General features: G+C 30.5%; 1 protein-coding gene across 2 annotated transcripts in view; it reads right to left on the bottom strand.

Moving 5' to 3' along the window:
• The window catches only part of LOC126744840 (zinc finger protein Gfi-1b), a 189,296-nt gene extending 164,576 nt beyond the window's left edge, over positions 1–24,720 (bottom strand). Inside the window, exon 1 of one of the 2 annotated variants that reach the window (XM_050452399.1) lies at positions 24,382–24,720. In XM_050452399.1, the coding sequence (XP_050308356.1) occupies positions 24,382–24,556 (175 nt within the window). In that variant the 5' untranslated portion in view covers positions 24,557–24,720. The remainder of the gene's footprint in view (positions 1–24,381) is intronic. The other variant, XM_050452398.1, reaches the window with a different exon arrangement.
• Positions 24,721–25,713: the final 993 nt, after the last annotated feature.

The following is a 25,713-nucleotide window of genomic DNA, read 5'->3' as shown; positions in this document are numbered from 1 at the left end:
TGCCGAAGAGTTTTGGACACTCACAGAAGCCACTAATAAAAATCTGGAAGTATTTGAGATGTGGCGGTATAGAAGAATGCTAATAATACCATGAACAGCTACATTATAAATAGAGAACTGCTAAGGGGAATGAACAAAGATCTAGAAGTCATGTACACGATTAAAAAAACTTAGATTAAACTAGAATACCTCAGGTCTATTTTGAGAAAAGATCGAAACTGCCTACTCCAAACCATAATATAAGGAAAGATATAAAATTTAAGCGGGCCTGGAAGATAAAGAACATCATGATTGCGGAACCTACGGACTTGGTTTGAAGTCACGATAATCAATATTTCTTTAAGATTAATTAACCTATAATCATGCATTTTATTAGAAGTTATGCATCTGCTTAATAGCATGAATAAATATTTTATTAAGATTCCAGCGTTAACTGCATTAAAATTGGCATAGACTTTATTTTGGAATCTTTGATTGGCCATTTACGATAATTAATTTCTTCTTAGACGAATTAACCTAAAAGAAGAAGTGTCCCTATGTATCTGCTTAATAGTGTGAGCAAGAATTTTTTCAAGATATCAGCTTAACTAGAAAAAAATTGGTAAAGAAATCTTCATTAGAGCATTTTTAATTTACCAGTTACAAAAATTGATATTCTTCTTGGATTAATTAATCTAGAAACATAAAATTTGGTAACGAGTATTCTCATCTACTCAATAGTATGAGTAAGACTTTTGTTAAGATTTTAGCCTTAAGTGGATATTAACTGGCAAAGAAGTATTTATTTATGAATCTTTAATTAACCAGTCATATTAATCAATATTCCTCTTGGTGCAATAAATATTTTTTAACATTCCAGCTTTGGCATCCCTTACTGAACCAGGCTTCCAAAGCACAAAACTTTCCGTTTTTAAATGGTCACTATTATGCAGCCGAGTACTATATTATTCTGCCAACTAATTTAAAAGAAGGTTCATCAATTAACAGCTTTAAAAGAAATTTTATTATACTGCTCAAATCAATAGAATCATAGATAATTTTATACATTTTTAGTTTTTTTATTCTATTGTTTGTTTGCTTTTTGATATAATTTAGAACGCGTTTATGTTCTTGTATTATATCACCACTCCTTGGTCTATCTCTATTTTGTAACCTATATTATAACTAACTTATTTAGATTTAATTTTATTTCTAGGTCATATCTATATTATTTTTTATTATTATTATTTTATTATCCAATTTAACCAGTTACGCCTTTATTATAAGACAATAGCGAAAATCCGATTAAAAAGATTTATTTTTAATTGCGTTTTTATCGTGGTCTGGGTTACCCAATTAAGTATATACTCCTATTGGCTATTATATACTCTATATATTATACTGCTCCAAAAATCCTGAAGCGTGGAAAAGAAATAACTTATAATGTTTCAGTGCAAAAGTTAATTATAAAGAAAATACATTTATTATTATTATAATTTATGTTCATTTTTCTTTGTTTTTTTTATTGGTCACTAGAACTTTTTTCTTCTTGCTGATCAGCTGTTTAATGTAATCACTGAAATTAATTTATTTCTCTTTGATTGCGCATGCATGCAATTTACTAAATCCAATTTAATACAATTCCTTTTTTTTAAATTTCACAGTTTAAAAAACATAATATATAAAAGATGTACTGTATCCATTTATGTTATGCATAAACAAACTAAGGGCACAAGCTTGTATGTTTCAAAATATATAAATTTAAAAATAAAAATTCGACATAATCCTAAAGTTTTGAACCTTTAGTGTGACACTCAAATTACATGATAGTTTTACCACTAACCAAAAGGTTTTATTTTACTCTTAACACGTGTTTCGCTATTTCGAAAGAAGATTAAAATTTAAATCAGTTATAAACAAATAAATTTAAAAAAAAACAACAAGAATGCAAACATTTATTTAAATCATAATTAAATATTATCGTAATTTTATTTCAAGGTTATGTCTATATTATTTTTTTTATTATTACTCTTAATATTTTAACATTATTACTTTAAGTATTTTTTATCCCTTATATAATAGAAGATTTTTAGATTACATCTTTTCTGTGGTGAATAAAATAAATGAGTTTCTATTTCGAAGTGTACTAGTTCTCTTTTCTCAGCGAGTAGTAAAACCAGCAAATTAATCCAGTAATACTAATACAAGCCAATAATACCATTATTCACTTTGCAGACCTCAACTGCTTATAAAGGAATTTATAAGCAGTGCAATAATTTTGAAAATGACGTGGATCTCGATTAAAAAAACCGTTTCTGCACCATTTCTAAACTGTAGTACAAGTGAAATAACACTTTTAAAGATCTTAAACAACTATTAAAATTCCTGTAGCAATTTAATGAAGTTAGAGAAAGCCTCAAAATCTAAAACTAAGATCGATTAAGTAAGTTAAATTTCGATTGATAACTCCCACAGGAACCTGAAATACGATAAATGCTCTTCACATCATTCATAAAAGTCCTAAATGGTGATGTGGCATATAGGAATTTATCTCTCGACGTAAGTGTAACATTAGCAAATTAGGTTATAAGTTAAGATTTAGATACCAATATTTTGATCAGATGAAGAGAACACTGATAATGGTAGACACTTCATTATCTGCAAAACGATGATTTGTTCAAAACAGTCTCATACTTAATGCTAGCACATTAAATGTTGTGTTATTTTGCAGGAAACAATATTTTCTGTCAGTTCGAGGGTGGTTTCTTTTCTTTTACAGATGATTACTATTTCAAGGAGTTTTAGGATTAGTTATGTGTCAATCTGGTTAAACAGCTGCTGCTCTTAAATACCTTCCATACCATGTAAGTCTCAATTCTATTGTGAGATTTGGAATTCCTTTTTGAGGTAATTATGCATTAAGAGTATTTATTCGTAGGAAAAACGAGCGTTACAATTATTTTGAGTAAAAACTTGATTTATGTATGTGTTATATACCTCTTCATAAACTAACTTTCTCTTAATAAGTATTATAATCGACTTCCTTTACCAAGAAGATAAATTAATATAGATTATAATCTTATCACATATACTTCCATCTTTTTCTTTTCAACGACATTTCCAAATTTGAATTACACAAAATACACCTTACAATAACTTAATTCTTTTTAAACCATTTTATTACTTAAGATATATGTTTTGTTTACTTAATATATTATCCCAATATAAATAGTTAATCAAGAACGAATATAACCTCTTTATCGAAAGTAATCTTAAAGCTAAATCGAATTCGTTTTATTTGATAGCGAAAGCCGGGGTAAGCCGCTTACACAGAATCTAAGATATGTAGCTCTAGAAAGATTTAGCTGGCCCTATAAGGATTTTCCCTTTTATTATTTATATCTAGAAATATCCGATTTTATCTTTACTGTCGAATAGCAGTTTCTAACATATAAATAAACAATGATTAGTCCACTTGATAGGGGGCTTGCTAAAGGAAATTAAAATAAAAGGAAATTTTAATAAATTATATTAAAGATGAATGATAAATTTATTCATTTTTATTTATGCTAAAAGTTAATTTAAAACATTGTATCTTAGAATTCATAAGTATATTTTATTAGTTTTATTACATGACACATGAATTACAGGCCCAAGTTCAGTAAACAATATGCTACAAAATTTAAAAAAAATCTTACCATACGTTAAGCATGTCACGTTTGTAGAAAAAACCTACCTGATTTATAGTTCCCAACATTTTATAACTATTTACTATAAATATATTTGGTATTTTTTTGTACAAATATTTAACCATTCTTAAAGATTTTCCCTTTCAATCCCACAAATCATAGACCATGGCAATAAAATGATGTTCCTCGTCTATATGGAGCAAAACTCCGTTAGAAAAACAGTTTTTCAAGACGATCCTGGATATCAGTAAAAAATTAAATGTGGTAAAAGCCCTAAAATTCTATTTTTTTTCGATCCAATTTAACCAGTTATGCCTTCATTATAAGACCATAGTGAGATGTTAATTTTTTCTTTGTTTTTTTTTTAGTGGCCCCTAGAACTTATTTCTTCTTGCTGATCAGCTGTTTAATATAATCACTGTAATTTAAAGTCTGATTTTTTGATTTCTCTTTAATTGTGCATGATTTAATTTTTATTTCGAGATCTTTTTAAGCGAAAAAATATGCATTTTAAATCTTGATGGAAACACGACACCTACTATAAAATAAATAAGTTTTTCACTTAAAAATGATAATATTAACTTTACTAGTTAAAAATGTACAATAAGTATTCCTATTAAAAGTTTCTTTATTTCTAATGTGCCTGTAGGTTATGCAAGAAAAGTGTATATATGCACCATTTTTTCCAATATAGGTGCGCTAAAACTGGGTTTGTTAACTGCCCATTATGTTTTTTTAGCTATTAAATGTTATAACTTATTACAACTTATTTAGTTTTTCTCAAATTCATAATACTGTATTATTCTTTAGGGTTTAAAAACCATATGCATTAATAAACATTAATTTAGTAAATCGAACTTAATGGAATTCTTTCTTTTTAATTTCACAGTTTAAAAAACCTAATAGATAAAAGATGTAATGTATCCATTTATGTTATGCATAATCAAACTAAGGATACAAGCCTGTATGTTTCAAAATATAAAATTCTACACACTCCTACAGGTTTGATCCTTTGGTGTGACACTCAAATTACAAGATAGTTTTACCACTTACCAAAAGGCTTTATTTTACTCTTAACACGTGTTTCGCTAACGATGTTAAATTTCAATCAGTTTATCAGTTATTATGTAAGTTACTTTAATAACACATAAATTTAAAAAAAAACTGTTAATATACAACAAAAATGCAAGCATTTATTCAAATCATAATTGAATATTATCGTAAACTAATTTATTTAAAACCATAAGCAATATAATTAACAAACACAAATAATTTTGTAGTTCTATGAAGGATGTATAACTCCAGCAGTTTTTATTAATTTGTTTTCTAAAAGTATTCTAACTTTAAGTGGGGATCCCTAAGTCAGATTGATTAGAACAAAGGACATGATGGCTTACAGAATAAACAGCAGATATACTTTTGGATATCGTGTAAAAATCAAATCAGTTAAAATCTAAAAAATATAATTCACCTTTCCTTCCAGCGAAGCATTTTTTCCAGCAGTGATCCAGTGAATTACAGATCAATATCTCTTTCACCCATTGTTTCTAAAGTAGGACCTTGGACATGGAACATTAGTTACATCAGGCTGGTTTCAGAAAACACAGAGGTACGGCTTAGGGCATAACAAACCTTCTTTCTGATGTCATTAAGGCTTTATATAGAACATGATATGGCGGTGTTTTGTCTACAATCTCAGCAAGGCCTTTAACTGTATTGATTAGGCTAGTTTTCATATGAAACTGTGCCGTTACAACTTTGATTCAGGCAGTAAAAAACTCATTGAGTTACATCTTAGCTGCAGGTGCCAGATTGTATGTGAGACTGCCAGCGGAGGAGAATATTAACATTAGAGAGCCACAAGGATTCATTCAGAGCCCCATACTATTTTTGTTCTATATATTTAATCTATCATACAGTAAAGGTTTTATAAAACATACTCTTTTTGTCAATAATAGGAGATTTCATACTGCCAATACCTACCAATAAACACTATGTAGAGAGGGTTGAGAGTTAATTGTCTCCATATCGACTGTTTTGAAGGCAATCATATGGATGTTCATACGGATTCTATAGTAAAGAGGCTGAATAAAAATTTTGTTTGTTCTGAGAAACCTCAATCACTATATATTCGCCGATATTACTTTTATACCCTTTTGTCATGAGGGCATTCGTCTAAGGTACACAGAGTATTTGACTTAATGAGAGGACCCATATATATTGTGCATATATGGGCTTGAGGGATACCTATAAAAATAACAAAGACCTAGGTAAAGACGACATAGTGTCAGACGCTATAAATCTCGAAGGAAAAAGGCTACTAAAATGAATGAAAGATTTATTTAACCTATTTTTATTAGAACAATGCCTTAATAATTCTTCTCCATAAAAAAGGCGATATAACCGAGCTTGAGAACTATAGACCGATAAGCCTCCTTTGCCATTTGTATAAGCTATTTATTAAGTCAAAAGTAAATTAGATTTTTATCAATAAAGAGAACAGGCCGGCTTTAGTAAAGGTAGAAGGACAAATGGTCATCTTAAGCAAATAGAGTCTTGATAGAAACGTCAGTGGAGTACAACAGACCTTTATTCGACATTATCGAATTACCCCCTAGATTTGCAGATGATACCTATCGTTCTTGTCACAGATAATATAGAAGGTGCAAAAGAGATGCTCAAAAAAATAGTACAGGCCTCATCAAGTCGTTCTTCGTATAACACTTAAATAATTACTAATTTAGTACATACATACAAACACCTCAGGTACGAAATATACATTGGAAAGAACAAATAAATCCACGATTTGCAGCGTATAATGAGTTTGAGTTAGATGACTCTTTGCAAATGCAGAGGTATTTAAGTATGAATTACCCAACAGCAACTAAACAAAAAAGTCTTTAACTTACTGGCGTTTAGGAAGATTTTAAGATGATATTGGATGTCCGTAAAGTATCCTAAAGTTTTGTTAGATGTTGCAAAGTTTTTACCACTAAATTCTTTTAAAATAAGACTAAAAATATTCATAGTTCCCATTTGACTTAATTACTTTGTGGTATTGTTTGCTGTGTAAATGTTATCATGACTGTTCCTTACAGTTATTATTATTCTTTAGGAATTTTATTTATTTATTTCTTTTATAAAATTGATTCTGAAATTGTAATTATTGCAGTTTAGCATTTCATATATTTATAATTTATGGTAAAATTCTGGTAGCATCATATATGTCAGACTTTCTATTTTCTTGCTTTTGACCTGTATTGGTTTGACATACTGAACACTGCGATCAATGTAGATAAATTGTGGGTTTTAAAAATACACAAAATATTTCTAAGAAAAACCAGTTAAGGTATTGCCGAAATAAGTTTCAATGGTGATGCAAAATCAGTTGTTGCGTCAACGATATTTCTAAAATTATAATATTTATTAATAAATATCTATAACTCATTATTAATAGGTAAGTAGGGTAGTTATTAGTTTATATGATTTTTTTCTTATCTTGCCAATAGTTAGTATTTACTAAATAATAAATACCATTTTTTTATGTGTACTCATATGTACATACACCAATTTAAAAATACATAACAAAAATCGCATAAATATTTCTAGATACAAGTAAGCCCCAATACTTTTTATCATCGCTTATCTAAATATTGACACAAGGCGGTCAATTTCATATATTATGAAAGAGCCCTAATATTGACAGAGTTCCATGCGATTGGTTAGTAAATTCGATATCAAAATGTTTAAACACACATTATTGGGCCCGGTTGCACGTATTTATCAGTCGCCATATTGTCTCATTTATGTATTTTTATTATGCCTGTAAAAATCGAACTGATTTATTTTAAAATATTTCTATTTATAACGGCGTCGCAACGGTTCAATATGGTACGGACATAAATGCATAATTTAAATGCGCGCTTATTGATAAAATAATAAACGAGCCGAAAATGAGGGCCAAATCTACTACGGGTATTTAACATAAAAATCTCATAATATGCGCGAATAATGTTCTCATAAAATTTATGAATCCACCGGGCGGCATTAAATTTTACGGGGATATCTACAATATAATGAATTCGGGTGCGATTTTGGGCCGCATTGGGATTGATTTTCCTTGTTTTTGTTTAAAGTTGTTTTTTTTTAATTAATAAATTATTGCTGCATTCTAAGTTAATTAATTTTTTTTAGATATTTATGCGTATTTTGTTGTTCAGAAATTCAAATTGTGTAGTGCTTTTTTCAGTGTTATTCTTTTAAGTCTATAATTTAGGTTTTTGTGTTTTTTTTTATGTATCTAATTATTTACTTATTTAATCACAGTATCAACAGCCAAAACCTACTTACAGATACCAACCTAAATACGTAATAATACAGAGTATACTAAGTTAATAGGAAAAAAAACAACTAAACATATATTAAAATAATAAAGTAACGATGATTAGAATTGTATGATTAAGAGTATTTAAAGTTAAAATAAAAACAGAAAGAAAAACTTTCTTCTTTTTTCTTGTTAGTCATATCCTATTTTGATATGTATTATCAGCAGACGCTTGAATTTTACAAAAGTTCAATGATTTCCGAAGTCAAAAGTACAAATAAGAAATATTAAGGGGCCCAAACACAACCCCTGAGGAACGCCAGATGCATCAGAAAACATAAAAAATAATATTACAGCATATTGATTGGAATTTGTTGGATAAATATGATTTTAGCATAAGATATACGCTGTAAAATCCATAATATGCAATATGACCACCAACAGATCGTGATTCACTGTGTCAAAATGTCTTCAAAAAGTCTAATGACATTAAAATCGTATTAATTTTATTATCTTATGCTCTAAATATATCATCCAATACATTTATTAAAAGCTACCGAGGTGTCATAACTCTTTCTAATAACACATTGAGTGATATTTAAGAAAATCCAAAAAATTCTAATAATGCGAAGTTCATTAAGGCCTTCAGAATTTGATGCTTTCGGCAGCGGTTTTCCTACAGCAATTTTACATTTATGGAAAAAATAGCCAATCTCTATACAACAATTCATAATATGGGTTATATACATAGCAATGTAAGGACTGCTATATTTCAGAGTTAAATTTTAAATTCTTGTCGTAAGAAATATTTGAATAAAAGCTCACTTTATTTGTGCAGCATTGAAGTATGCGGCAAGTTAATTATTTATATCATTGGGTTTTGCCAAATATTATGCTATGCATTCAAGTTTTTTAAGGCTACCCAAGTATTTTTTTTAATTACCTCTCATCGAGTTAAAGTAATATCAATGTTAGCAGAAAACAGAAAGAAGCAGAGAACTTAGATATAGATAGTTTATACCGATTTTCCTGAACCTCTTTAATCTTTTGCGTTAAACTTAGTATATAGGTTAATTTAGTATTTCATTTACTTTTCGTTACCACACAGTTAATGTAAGAAATTATTAATAGATCTACAATAATCAAATATATTAAATATCAATTAAAAATATACGCTGCTTTAAGGATCACATCCAATTAGGTTATGCATAAATACATATATTTCGGACAAAATAGTTGTTTTACCATGAATTCTACCAAGCTATTTCTTCGTTACCAATTTTAATTATTAAATTTATTTTACTCGGCTTTAGAATTTAAAGCCTAAGCATTTACATACATTAAAATATTTTTAGTTAGCAGTTATATTTTTAGAAAAAAAAATTGTTTCTAAGGTAAATTGTGTTTATTATATCTTGAACGTTCCTTTGATTGTGCCTCATCATATTGAGAATTAAGTCGAGTATCAAGTAGTTTAGTAACAAAAATTCTCGCTACTGCCCAAAAATTGTTCGCACTCTAGTCGAGTATAGTATTCAAGTGAATAAGATTAAAACACTGCAATGCAATAAAGTAAATTAGGTAATAAAACTTATGATAGAAGCTATTGTTGACGAGTTGAAAGAATAAATGAATCGGATAAATAAAAAAGGAATTAAGTAAAAAAAACTAAGGGATACCAACTCTCATCTAAAGGATAAAGCGCTAGAAGATCACAAAAAATGGTTCAGAACTAATTTCAATTTTCTCTTAATGAAATTATAGTCATAAATTCAATGTAAAGATACCCATTTAAAAATTGCAATATTCGCTACTACAAAATTACAGGAAGTTTTGTATTTTATTGCTACTGGATGTAGTTTAAGGACACTAATACGTCTGTTTCAGAATTTATCATTCAAGTTTGTTTTAAAATATTAAAAGATTTTATCGCGTATGTTCGTTATAATATTTCGAGTCCATGTATGTGGATTGCTTTATTTGTCTATTGAGACTAGATATTCCACAAAAAAATTTCCACAAAGTAATGTTCTAAATATTAAGAAATAAAATTTAGTCGTAGTTTTTTTAAGTAAAAATTTAAGAAGAAGTAAGAAATAAAATATTCGGATTTGCTTAGTGCCTAAATTACTAAATAAGGATGTAGGGCGCTACTAACTTAATAACAAAAAAACAAAATAGATTGACTTGAATTGACGAAAGCTTTAGTTGATCTTAAGTAAATAGTGTAAAATCTTTAAAGCGTATTTGATAAACTAAAAGAAAAACTGAGAGCGGGACGAAAAATCAAAAAGGCTGAGGGTGTGTCGAGCACCTGGCACCAAGTAGCAAACATAATACCCAGGCGGAATTTTGATGATTTTTGCTGGAATTTCGATAGGTTTCCATACTAGTTTGGTTTCCATTAAAAGGTGTTTAATAGCAAACGAAAGGCGGAATCAAATGCTGCAACCCAAGGACGATACTCAGGTGTTGGCATGGCCTGCACGATCTTCTGATTTAAATCCTATTGAACACGTTTGGGATCTATTGAAAAGCCGTGTTTTAAATCATGGAATATTGTGCCAGGTAAGGAAAAGTTGCAGACCTGTATGAACGACATTAATGAATCATTTAGAAGCACGTCAAACAGATGTTAAGCTATTAATAATAGCGGAAGTAATCATATACTCCATAAACAAGGATTTTTCTCTTCTATAAACTTTCTTTTGTTATTTCATATTTTTAATCTTTAAATTGTTATACATTATTGAACCCTACTATACTACGATGAATTTTTGTGTTTAGCAGTGTTTCCAAAATGAATTCAGCTATGTTTAATTTCAATGTTTTTAAATTAATTTTCAGGTCTTCATTTAACTGTCTTTAGTGATAATCAATAATTTAAGCGATAAATTTATTGGCAAAATCAATCACCTTACAGTCTATTTTAACTATAATGTGTGCGTCTTTGAAAGACCAAAACCAGAAGAAGCCTAATATAAAAGCATCTTAATCTCAGTCGCTATACGAGGTTTAAGTACTATATTTCAAGACAAAGACAAGATCTTTGGCTAATTATAAAAAAAAAATCAGATTGTTTGAAATAGAAATCTACAAATCGAAACATTACTACAATATGGATGTAAATATGCTAAAGTTTCTCTTTAACTATACCTCCTGAATAAAAGAGTTATGTATGTTTAACAATATTATAAAAACTTACATATCTATTTCTTTAATTAATAGGAACAATAATAACAATAACAATAGGATAAAATAGGAACAGACCAGTCAGTCAGTCTTTTAACACACTTTGGCTTTGAAATCCTTATTCTTGATAAGCTCATTAGATCTTGGTCTCTATAATAAGAGGAAAAGATACTGTAGCAAAATATTTGTATTAAAACGAATTTAAAAAAAAAATCAGATTAATTAGATATATAAAAAAACGTAACGATCAGCAATAAAAAATGACGTTAAAATTGTCATACATTAATGTATAAGTATATATATCTAATGACTTGTCCCATAAAAGCCTGACAAGCAAATAAAATTGGCTTAAACTTAATTTGTTCATAATAAAGTAATCAATAGGTTTTGTTTCACTACCACAGCCATATAACGGATTTAAAGCATCCTAAAAAATACATTTTTCGCCCGTCCAATTGTAAATCTTATTTTATTATTGTCGTAACCAGATTAAGAGCTACAACTGAAAAAATATGGTTACTATTTAATATAATGTTTTGCAATCAGATAAAAACGGTGTGAAAATGGGATCCAGATGGCGAAACTTGAGATGCTTGTATGACACCACTTAGTAAAAAATTTGAAGACAAATGTGTGCTTAAAATAATTTAGTAACAGAGCGTAGCAGTGACATAGGTGTCGCTAAACAAAGGTGAAGTAATTTAAATAATGATTTTTGGAGCCGTGAGTTGTTTTTTTACAGTTTTTTAGCATAACCAAAATGGATAGTATTCATGTTTTTTTAATGTAGACAAAATATTAAATTCATACAAGCGAAAGTAATTTTTGTTAGTAGTTAATATAAAAATGATCTATTTTATAATAATTCCAGTGTGAAAGTAGTGTGTGTCTGTTATATATTGCAATATGTTATAAATTAGTTTAATAGATTAGTTTCTTGACAATCACAAATAAAGGTGAAGTGACGTAGATTTCCGGTATAAGAAAAATCAAATCCCCATCGATGTTTGTACACAAACCATAATTTCAAGGTAGGTCTGTGTAATCAAGGGACTTCAAACAAAAGTGACTCATTTATTTCCGAGTGTTTCATTCGACAATATTGACATTTACAAATGTTTCAGTGCAATGACAGTACAATACGCGATGTTTGATAGTACTGATATTAATAATATTTATTTTAAATACATGCTTAAAAAAATTATTTTAACATATAATTTCTGTACTTTTGTTTATTGTCTTTATTTTTAATTTAGCACGACATTTCATTTGAAATATATCTTTAATTTTTGCCAGTGTAAACTAATAATAATAATTATTCTGCAGGCTTATATAGGTATTTTGTTTTAGTCTTTAATACTAAACTTTATATGATTGTCTTCCAAGTTAATGCAGTCTTGATTTTGAATTTTCTGAAAATTTTTCAAAATTTTTCCCTTTGAGTTCCCTTGATATGCGGAATTAATAAAAATCCTGTAGTATCCTCCAGTTTCTGTGACTCTTCCCTTATTAGCTCTGCTACTTTCTTAATAGTTGATTTTATTAGTTTCCTTTGAAACCCGTTCGGCTTTGGTGATATTTTCTATTTCCCTAAGGTCAGCAATATTGTTGGATAATGCGGCTGCCCTTCTATACAGAGTTTTAATTATTCTCACCTTTCTTGAACCAAAATGATTTAAGTTGTAATGTAGGTATTGGCCTGTATGTGTAAGCAGAATACTTTTTAAGAGCCCAGTGATTTCTTCGCTCTATTATTGTTATGGAAATTTTAGTTACTTGTTTGTATTCACCTTTATTCAACCTTGTTGCTGTACTTTTCTGCGTATATGATAACTGTTGCCTTTATTGGTTGATAAGATCTTGATCCCTTTTTAGATTTGTGAGTCCAGTTTGTTCCTGTTTGGAGATATTCATCAGGTTTTCTTAACAATTAGTTCAGAGTATTTATTATATTAAGTGGCATCTCAGGACCGATGGCTTTGATAAGATCACAAAATTAAGCCTTTTGCTTAATAATTTTTCTCAGTATTGGACAGAGGTCTCTGGATTACGCTGATAATAGTTTTTTTGTTGTGCGTGTGGGATTTAGTTTTTAAAACTTTGATAGGTACTTAAGTTTTAAAATTCCCCTCAAGATTGTCTTTACTTCAAAGAGAACCATATCAAATTTGTATCGAAGACCAAGCCATAATGCCTATTAGACTGTGAAAGTGGAAAGTCATAGGTGGTAGACAAAATGACAAAATGACCAGTGGTAGCCAGGACAAAAAAACAACGTCCAGATCAGGAGTAGCAGAACAGGTCTTTGTTCAACAGCCACAACATTTATTAAGGAGAAGTAAAGATTTTATCCAAAGAGTTGGAAAGAAGAAGATTTATGGAAGCAACTTACATCATTCAAATTTAAGGAATAGTCAGCCAGGTCAGTGTTGATATTCCCCACATCTGGAGACCCTTACTGTCAGACTGCAAGATCTGACATAATCTGACATAATACACTTCTATAACTAAAATTTTTGGTTCCAAGATCTTTTCTGTAAAATCAAATGCGCCGAAGATAGAGTGCGCCAAAGTCACCTAACATTACTTTTTTTAAATTTTGTCCTAAAAATTTGTTTTTTTCTGGTTCGAACATTTTCAATGTATAGAACTCAAAAAAGCTTACAAAACTGCTGTATGAAAAAATTATTATTATTAATTAACTACAGGTTCTACCCATGTAAGTCGCTGTATGTACATGCAATAACATACAAGATAAAGGGCCGTTAAAATCACCAAAAGTTTATTTTGATGTTTTATTGCAGTGTAATGATTTTTTTTACATGTCAAATGAGAGATATACATACAAAGTTATACAACTTGTTTTATTATAATAGTATATACAGTAAGCGAGATTTTGCGCTTCCATTGATATATATAATTGCTAACTTTATTTTATAAATGTTTTAATCATCCACTGCTCCAAAAATTAAAAAGTCGGATTCTATAACATCCTAAGCGTTATTTTCTTAATACAGGACTCAGGGCATATGGAAACTGGCAATCATAGGACTTTTATATATGTAAACAAGAACTAATCGTTCTTAATCATTCGTTTGATGTGCAACAAACTAAAAAATCTATAATGGAAAAAAGCATATATCATTTCTGTGGGCTTTTTTGAGTTCTACACGTTGAAAATGTTTAAAGCAGTGAAAAAAAATTATTTTAGGACGAAATTTTGGAAAAAGTAATTTTAGGTGACTTTAGCGCCTAAAGGATCCTGGAATAAAAATTCTAGGCAGTCTAATCATAAATTTTTTTTGTTTCGGACACTTCTTATTAAAACCCACGGGCAAAAAATGGTAAAAAATCGATTGCAAAAATTTTGAGTTTTCCACAAAAATACGGGGAAAGGGATGGCAACTTTTCGTTTTTGGGCTTTTCATAAAATACACTAACTTTTGGAACAGTATTAACCCTTAACTACTAACATGGAGTCTAGCAGACTCCGCGACATAGATTTCTTACTGTTACTCTCACCACAAATTTTTCTAGCGTCTGCCGCGCAAGTACCTTCCGCATTTTTAGTTGCCTGCAGCGTGTTAAAGTGGCTGTATCTTGGATTTTTTTTTGCTCAAGTTATACGCACCTGGGAGTCTGGTAGACTCCGTGTCAGTGTATACGTTAATAATATTTTTATTATTATTCTATTATCATGACTAGTTCAAAGCCTGGCACATCCATACAAGTCAGTGTTCGTGACTCAAACTTTGAAGAAATCGCTAGAAAGTGGCATGAAAATCTAGACAGTGATAATAGTGACATTGAACCCGAAGAAAATGAGTACGTTGAGAGCGAGCATGAATCAGCAAGCGAACAAGAGCTTAGTGATGATGACTCTAATTATGAACACCATAATGAAACTCAAAAGATGGATGTTTTTAGCAGTGATAGTGATAGTAAAAATAGTAGTGATAAAAAACTAGACAGTGACCATTTATGTAACAGAAATGGAGAAAAAAGAAAAAAAATACTTCTATGGGAAAAATAGATTCAAATGGAGTACAAATGAACCCACAAGAAATGTACGTACTTTAGTGCATAATATTGTACGTTTACCAGCGGTACGTGTTTTTGTAGGTGATAACACTAATCCAAGGGCATTTTTCAGTCAATTGTTTCCTGCCCAGATGTTTGAACTGATTTTAAAGTGGACAAACAAAAAATTAGCTTCCATGCGAACAAAATATAAACGGCAAAATAAACCAGAGCTTGTAAACATTGGCATAAGGGAATTAGAGGCGCTTTTGGGTTTATTGTTATATACTGCGATTTTCAAATCCAACGATGAAGAAGTATTTTTGCGACTGATGGTACAGGCAGGGATGTCTTTCGAGCAGTAATGTCTAAAGAGCGTTTTCTCATACTATTAACAGCTTTACGATTCGACAATTCAGATGACAGGGAAGAACGAAAGAAGGAAAATCCAGTAGCTGCTATAAGTGAATTATTTGACTTATTCATTGAAAATGCCAGAAACTCCTATACGATAGGTGCGAATGCTTGCATAGATGAAATGTTGGTGGAATTTCGAGGCAGATGTAGATTCAAGATGTACATTCCCTCTAAACCAGAAAAGTATGGCATAAAAATAATGGCACTAACAGATGCAAGAACCCAATATTTATACAACGCCTATATTTATGCAGGCAAAGAAAGTGACGGTCGTGGATTGACGAATGAAGAGAAAAAACTTCGTAAACCAACTCAGTCATAAGGCTCGCCAAATGTTTGTACAATTCCAATAGGAATATAACTGCTGACAACTGGTTTTCGTCTGTAGAACTTGCCGAACACCTATTTGCAAATAAATTGACATTTGTGGGGACCCTTAGAAAAAATAAAAAGGAGATTCCTCCTGAACTTCTTCCTAGAAAAGATCGCAAGCAAGGTGATACGCTTTACGGACTCAGTGGCGGCTCCTTCTTAGGGTCAATTGGTCAATGACCCCCCTTAAATAATCTCATAAAAATACCAATTTTAATATAAATATCTTTTATCTAAAACTTCATTGTGAATTATAAAATTCTCTAAGCAGTCTGCATTGGCAAAACAAATATATTATTAACGTCGGGCCTCGCGCGCATCACAAGTCCCGTGGCTGGGCCGTATTTTAAATTGTCCCTATACAGTTCTTACCGCTTATGAAGAAATGCATGTAAAATAGAACAAAGAAGGCAGATTAGCATTTCGTGAGCGGGAGTGAGAGTCACCTTTCAGTCCTATATCGCCAACGTAGTCGACGGCCCGACTGGATGAATGTTTTCAGTTTTGTTTTAGATAGTTACTGTTTGCCGCCCGCACGAAATAATTGCCTTAAAATCTGCTGGAACATTAAGTTATGATGTTCCAGCAGATTTTAATTTAAATAATTATGACGGCTTGAGAAAAAGGAAAGTGGTTGACCAAAACCAAATATGAATTTAAAACAAACAACAAAGGATAGGGGTAAAGATATTCAAAAATATTTTAAAGAATCAATGTACAATTTGTGTGATTGGATTTGTGCCTGCAGTGTGAGAAATGCTACTAATTTTTTTGCTACCCGTGTTTACTGTCTTCGAATGACGCTGTATGGGCGAAAAACGGAGTAATTGACATTAAGCATTTAAAAGTGAAAATTACAAAGCTTGCTTCTTCCACTACTCATACAAATTCATCAATGAGTTACGCAAGTTTAGGACGTGTTAACACAGTCTAACAGTTGAAAACTATATACTTTGGTGTTAACATATGACAGAAACTTGATAGTGTATATCGTAAATCTGTGCATGACTTTAATGAATCGGTTTCTATAAATAGGTATATTTTAAACAAACTAATCGGCTGTGTAAAATTTTGCGGAGTTTTCGAAATTGCATTGCGCGGTCATGACGAAAGTATCAGCTCCAATAATCCTGGAATTTTTCTGGGCCTTATCGATTTTGTTTCTGAACTGGATTTAATGTTTAAAGAACATATTGAAAAAAGTACAGTATTTAAAGGCACATCAAAAACAATTCGGAACGATATTTTAGAATCAATGTTAGCCATTGTACATACTCATATAATTAAGGAGATTGGCCAGACAAATTTTGTGGCAATTCAAGTAGATGAGATCACAGACAGCTTCAATAAAACGCAGATGATTGTCATATTGCGATATGTATTAACTGATATTGTACATGAAAGATTTTGGAAATTTGTTAACCCTTCAGGTGCCACAGCACAACATTTAACTAATGTAATATTGGAAGAACTTCAATTATCAAAAATTAATCAAGCACCTGAAAAATGAATTGCCCAAAGTTACGATGGTGCATCAGTCATGAGCGGTAAACTGGGAGGAGTACAAACAAAAATTAAAGAAATATACCCAAATGCACACTTTATTCACTGCTATGCCCATCAACTTAATCTTATCCTGCAAAAAGCGGCGAGTCAACATAAACCGATAAAAATATTTTTTGTAAATTTATACGCATTTTCGGCCGATCTCCAAAACGTACGATAATTCTGGGTAGAGTGGTTTCGATAACCTGTTTATACCCTTTTTCTTATATTTTTATTTAAAATATTTACTCTAATAAAAAGGCAAAGTTAATTTTCGGAAAACGATTTAAGCATTTAAAGTTATTTTTACCGCTTAATAGGGTAAATATTTCGGTAAAGATTATTGAGTTTTATCTAAGTCTGTATTTTTTATCTAAAATATAAATGCTAAAAGATCTTTCAAATACTTTAAAAAATCAATAGTTTGATTTGTTTTTTTTTTCTATTAGAGTAAACTATACGTTTTCAAACCAAAATGATACCCCTGAAGATTGACCCACGAGCCGCCACTGTACGGACTTACAAAAAATATGACTATCGTTTCACATACTCCTAAAAAAAATAAAGCAGTTAGAATTTTATCAACTATGCACCATTGTGAAGCAACTGATGAAGCAACAGGAAAGACTGAAATAAATGCCTTTTATAACTGTACGAAAGGAGGAGTTGGTGCCATGGATGAGAAATGTGCTAAATATACGTGTAGTCGCCGAACTCGACGATGGCCATTGGCAATTTTTTATAAAATTGTCGATATTTGCAGTGTAAACTCTTTTATAATGTATGCTTCCTTTCCTAATAATGATATGTCCCGTTTCACTTTCATTAAAACCTTAGCATCTCAGTTGATTCAGAATCATATGAGAGATCGATTAGAAAATTCATATGTTAGCAGAGATATAAAAGGTCTAATTCGTCGAATTTTGAGTATACCGGAGCCTCCAGTTCAGGAAGAACGTCTACAAACCAGGAAATACTGCTATGTTTGTCCTTCCCGATTGAGAAGAAAGACTGCATACACCTGTATAACATGCAAAAAGCCCATATGCCTTCAGTGTTCACGTAAATGTTGCATAAACTGTTGTCATGGTCCAGAAGACGTCTAAAACATTAGCGTTACTGTTTCATTTGCAGATTTTTTGTCCTTCAACTTTAGATTTTTTTTATTATTTTTAGCTTTACTTTAGTTTCATGTTATCAATGTTTTAGATACAGTTAGGTTTGATCAACATATTCTATGAATAAGCACCCTTAAGTTGTATTATGTTTTGGAAATTGAAAATTTTATATCTTAACTTTTTTTGTTAGTTTTTCGTAAATAATATACAAATATGTATTTTCAATAAACGTGTGGTAAACGTATTGGATGTAATAATGTATAAATATAACATTCAGGCTTTTGTTATAGTTTTTATTTATATATATATTGACAGGAGTCTACGAGACTCCCTGTCAGTATTACTGTTCGAAAAACAAGTGTCCGTACTTAAGGGTTAAGATTTCCTTTAAGGGCCTATTTTTGCCAAAAAAAAATTAGAGATTATTAACTGTACCTACAAGGCTTTATCTTATGAGAGTACGTTGCAATCTTTGATACTAAATAACACCATTTAACACGTCGTCGATGCAGTAAAATTCTTGAGGCTTGTTGTGGATGGGACTTATATATTATTGCTTTATAAAAAAAAAAATTAGCTCTTCATGTTTTGCGCTATCAGTTTCTAAGAAGATTAATTAATCCACTTCTAAAACAGTATATTACGCCCATTTTAGTCGCATTTATGTTAAGCCCTTCCATTCTGGGGAATGTGTTACGTTACTCAGTTTTAGCGTATTTTGAAGCTCCAAAAAATAATTGATTATTACTCACTTGAGCTAAACAGTAGATTTTTTTAAAAGATTCAACATTTTAACACTTCCTTTCTTATTCATACTTAAATCTGTATGTTTAAAACGTAAGCACGTTACAGCTACTTCAGAAACGCTAATATACAGGTACCCACTTAGTAACCCAGAGCATAATCTTTGTCTTCTAATCCCTTGCTTAGGGCTAATCAATAATTCGATTATTTATAACGCGAAAAAAATACATAATCATCTGCTAATAGAAATAAAGTCCATACTTCCTTTTCCGTGATTTCGCAAAGCAATAAAATCGTACTTACTGGAGAGAGCTTTGATACTTAAATTTACATTTCCCACACACTTTTTATTCAAAATAAGAAAATGAAATAAAAACCTTTTGACCTTACATACCTTTTAGTGAATATTGATTTTTCTTTTTTCATACAATTTTGTTAAATTCTATAAAGTATTGTATTTTTGCATTGTTTAGTTTTACTTATTGTAAATTTTTTTTGACATTAAAGCATTATTATTAATTAATTTATATTATTTCATTAATTTCTGAGACAAGACAGTATTAGTAAATGAAAAGGAACCAAAAAGAGGTAGGTTCATGAACTACGTCTCTTTCAATAACAAAAATATCTATTTAAACAAACGGAAATTATTTTTATTCAACCTTAACGTTCCCATCCAAATATCCCGCTCTTCAATTAGGTTTTTCCAAAGTGAAAAACCGCCCGGAGAACGCCTATCACGTACATACCCCACTTTTTTCACTTGATTCCCTTTGCCCTAATTATGATTTGGCGTCAGGCGGATCCCAGGGGAACCGGTTCTCGTAAAGCCCGGCGTTCGCTTATTAGATTTGTTATATAGATTTCCGGGAGTTCGGCTCGCGGCTGGTGTGAAAGATTTCCGTCGAAGCGAGAATTTCACGTGCCCAGAGACTCCCAATAAAATCTTGGGTTTGAGTATGTGTAACGGATAACAAGGGAAAGATTTTGAGAAATGGGTCGATCGAAAGGAACGTTTTACTGTGTAGCGTTTATTTCTATATTGAAAAATAGACCCAAACACTTAAACAGTTTACCAAACATTAGCTCTCGGCTTAGAAAAGCTCTTTAAACAATGAGGTCGACATGATAGGCTAACGTAGTAAAGTTCCTAGAAATCATATTAACACTGATTATAGCGATGTTTCTCAGGCTATTATTAAAAAATTAAATAGTGAAAACGCTTTTTCATCTGAATTGATTATTCCAATAAACAATAAACAAAGCGTTTAAGAAGAAACAACGTTTTTGTAAAAACTTGAAACGTATCCATTTATGTTATGCATAAAGTAAGCTTTAGTTATTAAAAGAGATATATTTTCGAGATCGGCAGAATGTTTAGTAAATAATATAGTAGAATCGCTAATATTCCTTTCAATGGAAACAATAACTGAATTCACTTTGTAAATATAAATAAGGTGAAAAATTATGCTGTATTTGAGGAGACAAAAATTTTCTAAACTTTAAGTGCTTATGTGACACAACTAATTAGAACTTTTTCTCTGATGATGTTGTTTTTAGTTTTCTAGGTTTCCTATCCTAAGTCAAGGTCCTATCCTAAGTAAGGTCTGTCAAGATCAAACATCATAAGCTCTGATCTTCTAGAGGCACAAAACTACAGGCTGTTTTACAATTTATCCGCGTAATTTTAATCAGATATGCCCTGTTATGAAAGAAATTAATTTCTCAAAAAAAATATAATATGTATTTTTAAAATGTAAAAAACATACTTCTAGTAATTAAAAAAAAAATGTTTGGTCCATATTCTCTGTTTTTATCAATTATTTTAGAATGTTCTTTTTTTCCTTCAACAATATTGTATCGAAATTAAAAAACGATATATTTTTTTTATTATTTATTTCCATTTTAATTTTTTAAATTTTATCATCTAGAGAAAAGTTCGACCAACTTTTACTTGTTTGGAATAATAAGTAGCCAACTATATATATATAATATTTATTTAATTATTTATTCAAAGCTTATTACTTATTGAATAAGGAATAAAGGATAAATGTACCTAACTATTTCAATAGAATAAGATCCACAGAGTTAGAAATTTGTCTGTAGTTTCCAGCCTTTATTAATTAAATATATTAAGTGCTAAATTATAGTAGTATGTAATATAGTCTTAAGTGGAAAGAGTATTTTATATTATTTTCTAGGAAAATAGGACATAAAATAAAGTGAATGAACTCTTTTCTACTCGTCCCTATTTCATAATATTTTTTTATTTACATGTTATAGTATATTTAAATATACCCAACATTTATATCCAACAATATATGCACCATTTCCTTTAAAATTATAACCAATGCTCCTTTCAATCAGATTTATCGGAAAAAATAATTGCAAACCTATTTGGGATGTCACAATTTTTTTTTAAATAAAAATATATAACTATTTACTAGAATGCAAATTTGGAATCTATATATACTTACTTGAAATTTTTAGGCTTTTAAGTATTACAATGCGATTTAAAATTATTTAGGGTAGAGCCAAAAAAAAACCTAATCGAAAAATGTTGCTAGAAGTATAAAAGAATTAAATTTATTAAAAATATATAATTAGGATTCCTAATTTTATCCAAAATGCTTTTTAAAAAAAAAATCTATTGTTTTAATCACAATAAAATAGTCTAGGGGACAAGGAAAAAATGTATTTACAAAAAAAATTCCCAGATCAATTGTGTTTATTATTTGTTGGATATTTCTTTGAACAAGCCTCATCACATTTATCATATTAAACTGAAAAATATTTTCAGTGCCATTTTTTCTGCTAGTGAAATAAGTAATTGTTTTGATTGTGCCTGCAATATAGTCAGCATACAAATGCAGCGAAGTATGGACATCAGCAACAACGCAGAAGGTATAAATTCTACCAAGAGATTTCAAGAGATTGGTGATGTAAGAGAAAAACTTACCGGTCATATACAAACGACAGAAAATATACGATAGATTTTAAGTGTTACGAAACCCCAATGTTACTGCCAAAAAGTGAGTTTCAAAATGTTCGTGGCGTTAATGTCGCTGCTTAAACACTAAGAAACGCCGGGTTACATGAAAACAATATTCACGCCAGACGTTCAGTTAGAGCTTCAGTACTAATCCGTGAAAATGCAAAAAAGAACATCAAAATAAGCAAGAGCGTGAATACTCATTCATTCTTTTTACCAATTAATCATGGTTTAATTTAAGTTCTGATTCAAGAAAGCTGAAGTAGTAGTGAACCTGGCAAAGTATGTCGCTTACAAATCATTCAAGAAGTTGAGGTACTAAAACGGAACCTCAACTGATGATTTGCGCTGGAGTTTCTATGGGTTTTCGCACTAATCTGGTTCTCATGAAAGGGTTTTTAACAGCAAACGAATCTCGGTATCAATTGACAAATTGTGGAACCTATTGTTCATTCACGCGAATTTTATGTAAATTTTGTACTTGCACGTCCGCAAGAACTGCTAGAAAAGCAGCACATTATCAGAATTTGACATGGCCTGTGCAGTCACCAGACCTAAGTCCTACCTAGCATATTTGGAATATGTGGAAGAAGCATGTTTTAAATCCAGGAGTTTCAAGCAAGGAAAGAACTGCTGAAAAATATGCAAGAGCAATGGCTACAAACTGAGCCAAACGATATTAACAATTTAATTGGGAGCATATCAAACAGATTTCTAGCTGTTATTAAAAAAAAGGAGTGGTCGGTTATACATTCTATTAACAAGGAGTTTTTCTTTTCTATTTTTTTCAAATTTTTATGTTTTACTACTTTAAATTATTAAGCCTTTAGTACAGTACTAGGCATTTTTGAGTGTTTAATAATTTTTTGTACAGCAATACTAAAATAAATTCAGATGCCTTTAATTTGAATATTTTTCAAATTTCCATTTCATTGCCTTTTAATGCCTTGTGTTCCCCAGATCATTTTGACGTGATTCAATAATTTCTATAATCTTTATTTGATGCAGATAATATAGTAATTTATACAAAATCAAACTGTTATAAAGCCAATGCGTATAGGATGCCTTAAACTAAATCTGCACTATTGTGAATTTCTTTAGTTTTAAGAAGATACCAAGATGGTGACATTGTCAAAGTTGACGCATTTTTTTTTGTTGATTAGGATAACATAGTGCTTATTTTCTACATGCGCATAGTTTTTAATAATTTATATAATGTCACTTTTGGCTAGTAAAAGTGACTATTTAAAAACAAGTACTAAACACAACTTTAGCCAATGAAGGAATGTTAGCCAGAGGCTATACACAATAATTCAATTCTTTCCATTAACGTTATTTTTAGACTTAAGACCGTATATGACATTCTTAGTATTTTTTTAGCTTAGGCTTAGGATATCCTGACTGATTGAAGTGTCAATAAACCCTTGACCAGTAAAAGGTAAAGGAAACAGATAAGATAGAATTTTAAATAGTTTTAAAATAGGTATAGCATTTTTCTGGCTCGAGGCGCACAATAATTTATTTCATTCTATTATCACAGTTTTGGATTTAAGTGAAGACACCTAAGCGGAGTTTGGTAAAGTTTTAAAAATTAAACTAACAATTGTAAATAATAATAAAAAGACGTTATTTGACACTAAGAAATTACAGCAATAAATTACAAGCACCGAAAATGTGAATGTGAATGCGAATCCTTGTGAATGAAATTCCTTTTTTCTTTTGCTTACATTTAATAATCTTTCTGCGTATCTTTCTGCGTATCTTTAAGAATAAACAAGTTAATAATGGTGCATACTTAAAATTAAATTTAGCCATAATTTTCGCATATCCAACAAAGTTAGTGGATATTTTATTTCTTAAAATTTTATGTCATGGTAATTCTTCTTGGTTTAAAGTTATGTTAAAATTTATCCTAAATATCAACTTGTAAATATATTCTTACTTTTAAAAAAATGGATAAAGATCAATATATTTAATTAAAAAACTTACTTTTATCTCTCCCCTTTGGGGTAACAACCGTAAAAGCGCTACTTCCCGCACTCTCAGATGCCAACGGACTCACCGGAGCCGAGTCCGACACATTCAGTTCCGGACTTCTGCTGGTTTCCCTCTGACTACTAAAGTCCAAAGGCATCGCCGCGTGACAGCTCAATTCAAGTGCCATACTTTCAATGTTTTTGTTTTATTTTAATTTTTTTTTTATAAAAAAATTGTTCACCAGAAAAATCACGGTTCACGTCGTTCGCATAGTCCGAAAGGCACAAGTGTCTCAAATATGAAAAACCAAAACAAACAACCTCCGGACTCGACAATCTTACAGTTCGGAGACAACTGTTTGATACCGCTACATACGCTGATAAGCTTCCAGATTGTCTGCGAGGGGGCGCGGTCTGGCAAACCGTCGATCTAGGATAGCTTTTATGTATGTTCGGCATAAGAGCGCGAGGCGGTGCGTCCGGCTCGAAGGACCGCCTATGTTGACGATTGATTCAATGAATGAATTTGGGAATAGGCACTTATAGATTTTGAGGGGTTTGTTAGATGATAGTTCTGTTTTTTTTTGGTTCTAATCAAAAGATCGTTTTGGTGGCTTATGCTCCTCTTATATAAGATGCGATTTTTTTTCTTAACAATTTAGTAGTATAAATAACATTTTAAAGTAATATGATAATAATTTAATTGTTGGTTAATATTTGCTGGTAACTTAAAATGTGATTAGGTAGGGTAAGGTAAGGTAAGTCGGTGATATTTTTATTTAAACGTGAGCAATTTGTATTTCTAAAGATAATATAATTTGCTTGACCTTTCTATCCAAAAGTTCAATGTCTTACACAATTGTTCATTTACAAAAAATGCTAAAATAATGTCAGTTTTGACAGAAAAACATATACTCAAAAAAATACCAATCGGTTAGGTAATTTGGTTATAGGTAAGTTTATTTGGTGATAGTGGAGAGGTATTTTGGTGATATGGGATTAGGACCAGCAAAAAATTAAATTATTGAAATTGTGTAAGTATAATTCATAAGAAAACATTGAGTTATTAGTATATATAACAAACATTATTCTTCAGTTGAATGATGCTCATCACAACCATCGCACATAAAGATGTCTTCATCGTCAGATCTCGATTGACAGTTTGTGTGATATGGAACGCAGCAAAAAGAACGCTGTACCCATAACGCACTATTTTTGGCTTTCTCGTCCTCTCGGTAGCTAATTCCACAGATACCACAATACCAGTCATCATCAACGTCTTTTTTCTTGCTTTTTGGTTTGGAGTTTTCTTTCGATGCACGTTTTTTCGTGTTAGAACCTCTGG

This window comes from Anthonomus grandis, chromosome 15 (genome assembly GCF_022605725.1).
Source record: "Anthonomus grandis grandis chromosome 15, icAntGran1.3, whole genome shotgun sequence".
Taxonomy (NCBI): Eukaryota; Metazoa; Arthropoda; class Insecta; order Coleoptera; family Curculionidae; genus Anthonomus; species Anthonomus grandis.
The sequence above is the reverse complement of the archived record's forward strand: the minus strand, read 5'-3'. Positions and strand labels throughout refer to the sequence as shown.